This window comes from Setaria italica, chromosome IV, assembly GCF_000263155.2.
Source record: "Setaria italica strain Yugu1 chromosome IV, Setaria_italica_v2.0, whole genome shotgun sequence".
NCBI classification, from domain to species: domain Eukaryota; kingdom Viridiplantae; phylum Streptophyta; class Magnoliopsida; order Poales; family Poaceae; genus Setaria; species Setaria italica.
In genome coordinates this window covers 37180503-37189502 of record NC_028453.1, presented here as the reverse complement: position 1 = coordinate 37189502, position 9000 = coordinate 37180503, and the positions used below count along the sequence as shown (strand labels likewise).

General features: G+C 47.3%; 1 protein-coding gene across 2 annotated transcripts; it reads left to right on the top strand.

The window, feature by feature from the left end:
• Positions 1-863: 863 nt before the first annotated feature.
• Positions 864-8934, top strand: LOC101784583 (cysteine-rich receptor-like protein kinase 10). Of its 2 annotated transcripts, none has more exons than XM_012845685.2 (8): positions 864-1370; positions 1743-1798; positions 6424-6509; positions 7044-7225; positions 7337-7538; positions 7749-7986; positions 8069-8222; positions 8391-8934. In XM_012845685.2, exons 1-8 carry the CDS (start codon positions 933-935, stop codon positions 8736-8738), a joined length of 1704 nt encoding a protein of 567 aa, XP_012701139.1. In that variant the 5' UTR covers positions 864-932; the 3' UTR covers positions 8739-8934. The 2 variants fall into 2 exon arrangements, with proteins under 2 accessions (XP_012701139.1, XP_004966168.1); XM_004966111.3 differs by having other exon boundaries at positions 865-1370; positions 1746-1798.
• The last annotated feature ends 66 nt before the right edge of the window (positions 8935-9000 follow it).

The following is a 9000-nucleotide window of genomic DNA, read 5'->3' as shown; positions in this document are numbered from 1 at the left end:
CCTGGTCTAAAGGCTGGCTCTTGTACAAACAAGACATACAACTCTAGCAACACAACACACATGACGTAAGTTGTTATGCTTCTGAGCGGTCTGTAAAAACTCTCTTAGCAAAATCATACACTAACTCCCCTAAACGCCTCTCGAATCCCTATGCACGAACTAACCCTCAGGCCGGATCTCTAAAGGGGGTCCCTCCGAATCCCTGCTCTCGGTGCTTGACCACCATCAACTGTGTATTTGACAGTACTACTACACCATAGGATGACAACACTTCTATGCATGAGAGACATAGATATATGCACAAGATACTACTAGCCTCGCAAATTACAACACTGTATAATAATATTAACATAAGTTGTTACATGTACATGTATAAATTTATATTATATCTCCAAAGTACAATATAAGTTGTTAAACACTTGTACATAAGTTGCTACTTACATATAATATAAGTTGACAATCGAATATGGATCTTATTTTGTAGATTTCAGCATAAGAAACACAACGGTGCAAACGGTTTAAAAAATAAACGCTTAACAAGAGAATTACGACGATTTAACAAAAATGCAACAATTTTTTTTCGTAAAGCGATGTTATCATTTGAAAGTGACGTCTTCTGCATGCACCTGCCGCGCTTTGCATCTATGCCCTTTCGATTTACGCCGAACAGGAAGAAATGCTGAATGGGAGATGCATGTCAGCACAGGATTAGGGTCGCGCATTAACCTGGCCAAAAAAAATCTGACCTTTAATTAAAAAAGAAAAAAAGAACACAACACAGGATCAACGCTTAGTCAAAGTCGCCGTTCAGACTCACCGACTCACCGGTCACTTCACCCATATAACCGCGCTGGTGACTCATCAATGGCGGCGACAAGGTGAGGACGACTGCGGAGCAGGAGAGGCCGTGGCGTGCACGGCAGGAACCGGCCATGGCGCTGTTGGACAGCTCGAGCGGCCTGTGGACCGTGCTCGGGCAGGCCTCGAACGTTGTGCAGCTGGTCGGCGTCGACGCGCTCGGGCTCGTGTCCATGGTCGTCCAGGCGTCGCTGGCGGCGCGCCGCCACCGGGACGCGTGCCGGCGGCTGGCACAGCACGTGGAGATCGTCGGCGGCCTGCTGCGGGAGCTGGAGCTCGCCGAGCTGATGCGCTGGGAGGCCACGCGGCGGCCGCTCGAGCAGCTGAGCGGCGCGCTGCGGCGGTGCTACGCGCTCGTCACGGCGTGCCAGGACTGCGGGTACCTCCGCAGCCTGCTCGCCGGCGCCCGGATGGCCGAGGAGCTCCGCGCCGCGGAGCAGGAGATCGACATGTTCATCCGCCTCGTCCCGCTCATCTCTCTCGTCGACGCTACGCATGATCGCGGGGCCAAGGTACGCGTGCACCTTGCTGATTAACACTGTCGAATTGTGATTATTGATTTGGTAGTTCAGTACATTTCATATCATGATTGAAGCTTTTTCGATGTATGAAGTCAAGAAGGGAAGCTGGTTTCAGGCGATTCATCTGACCTGTAAACCGTTTGAAATTGTCCTTTCAATTCATACAAGTTGTGTGCGAATTGGAGTCTAGCAATAATTGCATCTGCAAACTGAACAAATTTTTATGAAGCTTTTAGTTCTTTCGAAAAAAATTATGCTAAAAATAGGTGTATACCGATCAGTTACTCAATTTTAAATCCACAACACTTGTTAGTTTTGCTAGTTCTGGGAAAAAACATATGTTAATTTTCTGTCGTTGTCCAGCAGGCTGCTAAGGGAGTGCCAGGCACAATCACGAATAGTTCAAACCATCACGTCAGGTAAGAATATTTTCTGATGCCCAACTTTGAGGAGCCAAAATTACTATAGCAACACTGTAGCGTTTCGTTTGTATTTGTGAATTATTGTCCAAATATTGGCTAATTAGGCTCAAAAGATTCGTCTCGCAAAGTACAACAAAACTGTGCAATTAGTTTTTGATTTCATCTACATTCAGTACTCCATGCATGTACCGCAAGTTTGATGTGATGGGGAATCTTCTTTTTACATAGTGTCAAAGTTGGGATTTTGGAGTGAACTAAACATAGCCGTAGATGATTACTCAGCAAGTGATTCCTCAGGGGTCAAATCCTATCATGTATTCATGTCTTCTATGAAAATTGGAGCATTTAAGGTGAAACTCAATAGCATTTGTGTAGAGAAATAGATGGGAAAATATCACACACCCTAATGAGGGGGGTTGACCTCTATTATTATATACCCAATATGGCTTGGAGTACAAGGAATACAATCAAGTGTACATGGAAAGAATAAATACTTCTTAATACATATATACTTCCTAATACCCACCCGCAGTCGTAGCGGGAGGATCACGGACGCAACGATTGGACCTAAACTCAGTGAACAATGGAGTCGGTAGGCCCTTCGTCATGATGTCCGCGAATTGGTGAGAGGACAGTACATGGAGGATCCAAACCTCACCCAAGGCCACCTTCTCACGGACGAAGTGGATATCTATCTCGATGTGCTTCGTGCCGATGATGCACCGGGTTAGCTGCAATGTAGACAGCACTCACGTTGTCACAGTAGACAACAGTGGCCGAGGCAAGCGGGATATGAAGCTCCTGAAGAAGTTGGCGAAGCCAGCAACACTCCGCCACAACATGGGCCACGACCCTGTACTCCACCTCAGCACTGGAATGAGACACCATGGTCTGGCGCTTGGAGGACCAAGACATCAGATTGTCACCGAGGTAGACGTAGAAGCCGGAGGTGGAGCAGAAGGCGGTGCCAGGGGTGCAGAGGGCGCAGGAGGCGCCGGCGCCGTGGTCACAACGGGCGACGGGGGCGCCAGAGGCGCACGGTGTCGCTGGGTGAAGTGAAGGGGCAGGGGCGCCACTAGCGGGCCGGCGAGCGCTAGGCTGGTGGAGGAGGGAGCAGGGGCGGCGCTTGAGGAGGCCGCACCTGCGAACCTACTTGTGGATCCAGCAGGTGAGGAGGAGGGCGGCGTCCCGCTTGCCGAAGGAGCCTAGTACATGGCCCGTCCGTGCACCAGTATGGCAGGGTCGTCGTCAGTGGTCTCCTACAAAACAACCAGTGAGGGCCGCGGCTGCTCAACGTTCGAGGATGGAGCGATCGAGGTGGGAGCAGGAGCACCTAAGGGACTCGACAAGAGGAAGTCGAGCTGTGACAAGGGGGTGGGGTGGGAGGAGAAGGAAAAAACAGACTCGTCAAAGACAACATGGCGCAAAATAATGACTCGACGAGTGGACAAGTCAAGGCAGCGGTACCCCTTGTGAGAGGAGGGATAACCAAGGAAGACACAGGCTGTGGAGCGAGGAGCAAGTTTGTGGCGTGCCGTGGATGAAAGGTTAGGATAGCAAAGACAACCGAATACACGCAAGTGAGAGTACTCGGGAGGCTTGGAATATAGGAGGCGGTAGGAAATATCATTCTGGATGACGGAGCAGGGGCACCTGTTCAAAAGATAGGTGGCGGTGGCGAGTGCCTTAGCCTAATATGAGGCGTCCATAGAAGAGTGAATTAGCAAGGTGCGAGTCACATTATTAAGAGTGCAGAGGACACGTTCGACTTTCCCATTCTGTGGAGATGTATATGGACACGAAAAGCGCAAGTGAATGCCCCGTGAAGCCAAGAAGGACGTGAGGGTCCTATTGATGAACTCGGTGCCATTATTAGCCTGGAGACTCCGAACAGGTAGACCGAATTGTGTAGTGATATATGCATAGAAATTAACAATGTGTGTGGACACGTCAGACTTGTGGACTATGGGAAAGGTCCAGCAAAAATGAGAGTAGTCATCTAGAACGGCGAGATAGTAGCGGTAACCAGAAACGCTAGCAACAGGAGACGTCCAGACATCACAATGAATAATCTGAAAAGGAGTAGTGCTACGAGAACGGGAACTAGAAAAAGATAACCGCACATGTTTGCCCAACTAACACGAATAACATAAAGTATGAGTCCCTTTATTACAAGCTATGGAGGAATTAAGTCTAAGAGTGTCGATGGCGGCGGGACCCGGATGACGAACACGAAGATGCCACAAGCTGGAGGAGGTGGCGAGGCTGGCGTGGGGAGCTGCTAGGCTGGTGGCGGGTGGGATGGTGTAAAGATCGCCGGCACTATTGCACCGAAGAATCATGCATTTGGTTTGGATGTCCTTGACAGAAAAACCAAGAGCGTCAAATTCTATAGTGTAGTTATTGTCCCTAGTAAACTAATAAACATAAATCATGTTACGGACTAAAGAAGGAGCAATGAAGACATTATTTAGGTGTAATTGTGAAGTGGGGGTGGATAGGGTGGAGTTGCCACGGCACGTAATATGGAGAGTCTGACCGTTGCCTACGGTGATGAAAGAATGAGAGGGAGGTAGGTGAGAGTGGAGTATACCATCAGGCGATGCCACGTGACCGAAGGCATCGGAGTCGACCACCCAGCCACCATTCTGTAGGGCCATCTGGTTAAGGGCAGCAACCAGACCAGCCTGATCCCACATCGGAGCCGCCGGGGGCGCCTGGACAGGCGCCTGGAGAGGAGTGTACGCCGTGTGTACCTAGGGTGGCGGGCCTAGGAGTCCGGGGGCAGAGGCGCGCCAGCCGCCCCCACCACTAGATCCATAGCCACCGGCTTGCTGTTGTGCGTCGTAGGGTCCAGTCCCTAGACTGAAGCAGAACCACGGACCGGAGGGGCGTGGCTGGCCGGACTGCTGTCCACTAGAAGCATGCTGCTGGAACTGGCCGCTACCACCCTTTCCGTTCCACTTCTTCTTGCCGCGGCCGCCGTTGTCACCGCCGCCGCCCTTCTTCTGGTTGAAGGTGCCGCCATCGCCACTGCCCTGGACCGAGCAAGTGGAGGAGCGGCACCCACCCGAATAGGTAGAGGAGGAAGATGTCGAGCCGGTCGCGGTGAGCAGGGCGGTGGAGTTGGAGACCTTTTTCTCATTGGCGAGGTGAAGCTCCTTCAAGGCCAGCATGTCACGGGCCTGGGCGAAGCTGGGGAAGCCAGCGGTGGAATTGGCAATGTCGTCGGCGGTGTTGGAGTAGCGTGGGTTGAAGCAGCGGAGGAGATTCAAGACAAGTTGGGAGTCCTGAATGGGATGGCCAACGTTGCGGAGGGCGTCGACGAGGGTCTTCTTGCGCTGGCAGTACTCGGAGATGGAGGAGTCGTCCTACGTCATGGAGTGGAAGTCGTGGCTGAGGAAGATCGCCCGGGACTGCTTGTTGGTGCGGAAGAGTCCCTAGATGGTGAGCCAGAGATTCCGAGCGGTCTGGTCGTCGTTGGTCATGGCGAGGTCGAGGGTGGAGTCATCGACGGAGCCGAAGAACCAAGAGTAGACGCAGCAATCCGCTTGATCCCAGTCGAGGTCCTGAGGATGAGGCGCCATCGTGCCATCGATGTGCAACTTGAGGCCGAACTTGCCGCACATAGACTTGAAGAAGGATGCCCACTTGGAGTAGGCGGAGGATTTCATCGTCAATGTCATGAGGACGTGAGACTTCACGGAGACGGTGGCATTAGGGTGGACAACGGGCGGCGGTGCTGGGTACAGGATGAAGCCGCTGCCGTGGTCGGGCACGTCGCCGACAGGAGGAGCGCTGGGCACTGTGGAAGCGCCGCCGACAGGAGGAGGACCTGCAGGAGGAGGGCCTGCAGGAAGGGCACCACCGGCAGGAGCGCGGCGTGGGTGGGACCGGCAGGGCCTGCAAGGAGCCGCCGGCGTTGTCGACGCCAGAATCGGCGTTGCGGGAGGAGGGGGCCATGGCGCAGCGCTAGAGGAGGTGCGACAGGAGGTGGGCGCACGTGCGGGGATCGCACGGCGATCAGGTGCAGTGGAGGGGGGGTGGCGCCAGCATGGTAGAAGGGGTGCCGCCAGGGGAGTCGCGAGGGAGGCACAAAAGAAGGAAGGTCCACGATCTAATCTCGTGATACCATGTAGAGAAGTAGATGGGGAAACACTACACACCCTAATGAAGAAGTGATCTCTATTATATAGCCAATATGGTATGGCTTGGAGTACAGCAATACAATCCAGTGTTCATGGAAAGAATAAATACTTCCTAATACACTTATATACTTCCTAATAATTTGGCTCATTAATGGCTGCTAACTGATTTTAGATCGTAGAGTTCCTTGAAGCAGTTCTGTTTTGGGATACTGTATAGCAGATCAGTCAACTTCAATCAGACCATGAATTCATTTGGCTAAAAACCTTGATTTTTTGACAAATTTATAACATCTTTGTCCATATAGCAACAATTATCCCTTTTTACTTCAAAATGATTTAGTTTGAACCGCTAATTATGTAAGCAACTATCAGCTCGTATTATGGACTCCTACTAGTATGGAATTTCCATCTATTTCAGACTGTTGAATTGTTGATAGTTTTGGCATAATAATGATGCGATTTATCTACCCTTAGGTTCCCAAGAAGTGTTTCAGATTCCATCGAGATACACATTCAAGGAGCTAATGAAGTTTGTGATGTTTCAAAACAACAATTAGAAGGTAAGCAGTTGCCACTGTAATTTTCCAAATTCTCTTACCTGTATATTATTTTTTTCTCAAAACTCAAAGACTAAAACCTAATGACAATATTTTTGCTCCAAGAATCAGCAAATCTTTTTTGGCTCCATTGTTAATACTCTGTCGCTCATGCTTACTGCAACATGGATAATAACAAAGTGCACATGTGATTGATTTAATAATTTTGATAATACTAATGTATACCACATAGAAGTTCATACTGTCAAATAAAAATGAATAAACATTATTCATGGAAGAGTACTAAGCTACTAGCTAGTGGTACAACATATCTTTAAGACATGAAATTACAAACTCTTGCATAAAGTTCTACACTATTAGTTCCTTTTTCAAAGAAAAATGTCCGTTCGGTTACCACACTTTAAAAGTTTTCAATATGATGAAATGATGATCTATCAAAGAAACTTGAACATTTTCATGGTATCTCTGTATTTGTTTAGTCATATCAGTAAATGTTGAGATCCAGTTGTTCACAAGAATAAATTATCCATGATTCAGGAGCACTAGACTTGCAAGAACAGAAAATTCTGGACATTGAAGAATTGTTGGAGCTTTGTATACGTACTGAAGAGTGTTGCTCTGGATTCAAAAGATTCGAATTCTTTCAGATTGTTGATGCTACAGAGAATTTCTCAGAAAATAGAAACGTCGGGTGGGGTGGTTTTGCTACAGTTTACAAGGTACTTATAACCCAAAACAGAAAGGAACTAAAGGAATGAATGCTTATCCTCCTTATAAACTGCTATGTTTATTTTAATAGAATGTTGCTTAAACTGTAGTAACCATTGCAGGGTCAATTGCCTGATGGATTCATGATTGCCGTCAAAAGGATGGATGAATATGCTACTGTGTTTGATTTCAGCAGTGAATTTCTGCTTGCGAGGCTTCAGCATAGTAATCTTGTTAGATTATTGGGTTGGTGTATCCATGAGAAAGAAAGGATTTTAGTGTATGACTTCATGCCCAAGGGTAACCTGCACCGGTTCATCTTCGGTATGTTTTCCCTATGACCCCATTACATTTGACTTAATTTTTTGTATGTAAATTTTTTTTTATATGAATGACCAGAGCAACTCGTTTCACTATATTCTTGGTTTGATATCGTAGTTGATCTGAAGCTATTCTCATTTTTTTATCTGCACCTTCTTAAAACTGTATTCTATTTTAAACTAAAACACAATTTGTGCTTTGGACATTTTTCAGACAAAAGAAACGGGTCATTGCTAGACTGGTCTAAGCGACTCAATATAATTAAAGGGTTAGCTGCTGGACTTGTTTACCTTCACAAGCAGTCCATGCTATGGATTGTCCATAGGGATTTGAAACCCCAAAACATCCTCTTAGATCATGACATGAACCCAAAGATTACTGATTTCGGATCAGCTAGAACTCTGAGTTCAGATACCGCGGAAGAGCGTACAAGCAGGGTTGTGGGAACTAGGTGAGATATACACAATTTCAATTACAGGGCTGTGCAATAACCGTGTTCCAATATACTGATTTCTCTCTTCTGATGTTTACAGTGGTTACAAAGCTCCGGAGTACACATCTCGAGGCATTTATTCACTCAAGACAGATGTGTTTAGTTTTGGAGTGATGGCTTTAGTCATCATCAGTGGGCGAAAGAATACCATACTGGAGCAGCAAGGAGATTCTGTTGGTACCCTCGTACGAGATGTGAGTAAATACGATATTTCAAAAGGGTGCTCACATTTTAAAATGTTGAAAATTTATTGTTGTTTTGTCCTCTACATATTTGTGCCAAAACTTGCCCCGCATTTATGAATTTGTATTTACGCTACAAAATCATTGTTGATGCTAAATAGATTGGGAAAAATATTTCAGGCATGGCAACTGTGGAATGATGGAAGGCTACATGAGCTTGTAGATCCAATTTTGGGTGATGGATTCGAACATGCAGAGGTAATGCGGTATGCTCAAGTGGCACTGCTTTGTGCTCAGGAAGACCCAAAAGATCGCCCCACCATGTCGGATGTTGTGGCACTCTTGAACTTTGAAAGCATAAGTTTATTACCAGATCCTAAACAGCCATCTGAGCTGGTCAAGGGAGGTGCTGCTGGTGACAAGTTATCAACATGTGTTAGCCAATCAAGCAGGACCATAGACATAACCATCACAAGTTCAGCTCCTGTGTCAACTAGAGTCCGCATCATTGTAGAGCCAGAGACCTGAAAAAACCATTTATTTAACAGAAAGCTGAAAACTTGAAAGGCTTTTCAGTCTGTTCATGTAGAAATGTCACGTATTAAAAACATTTCGTCTTTAATATTATACGTTATGTCAGTCTTTTCATTTTCTGGATTTCATCTCTAGCACACCGTCTAATCGGTAACAGCCTATGCAATTATCAGAAAAATGTAGCTGTAAAGCTGTATCTTGAGTTCTTGACTGCTGATCAAGGTGTTAGAGCTTGTTGCCGCACTAACACTTGTTC

What these genes read in the sequence shown, in the direction of transcription:
- LOC101784583 (XM_012845685.2), top strand. Translation starts at nt 933, where the DNA reads ATGGCGCTGTTGGACAGCTCGAGCGGCCTGTGGACCGTGCTCGGGCAG. An exon ending in AGTTCAAACCATCACGTCAG is followed by an intron (nt 1,799 to 6,423) that starts GTAAGAATATTT and finishes ATCTACCCTTAG; the next exon opens with GTTCCCAAGAAGTGTTTCAG. An exon ending in TTCAAAACAACAATTAGAAG is followed by an intron (nt 6,510 to 7,043) that starts GTAAGCAGTTGC and finishes TCCATGATTCAG; the next exon opens with GAGCACTAGACTTGCAAGAA.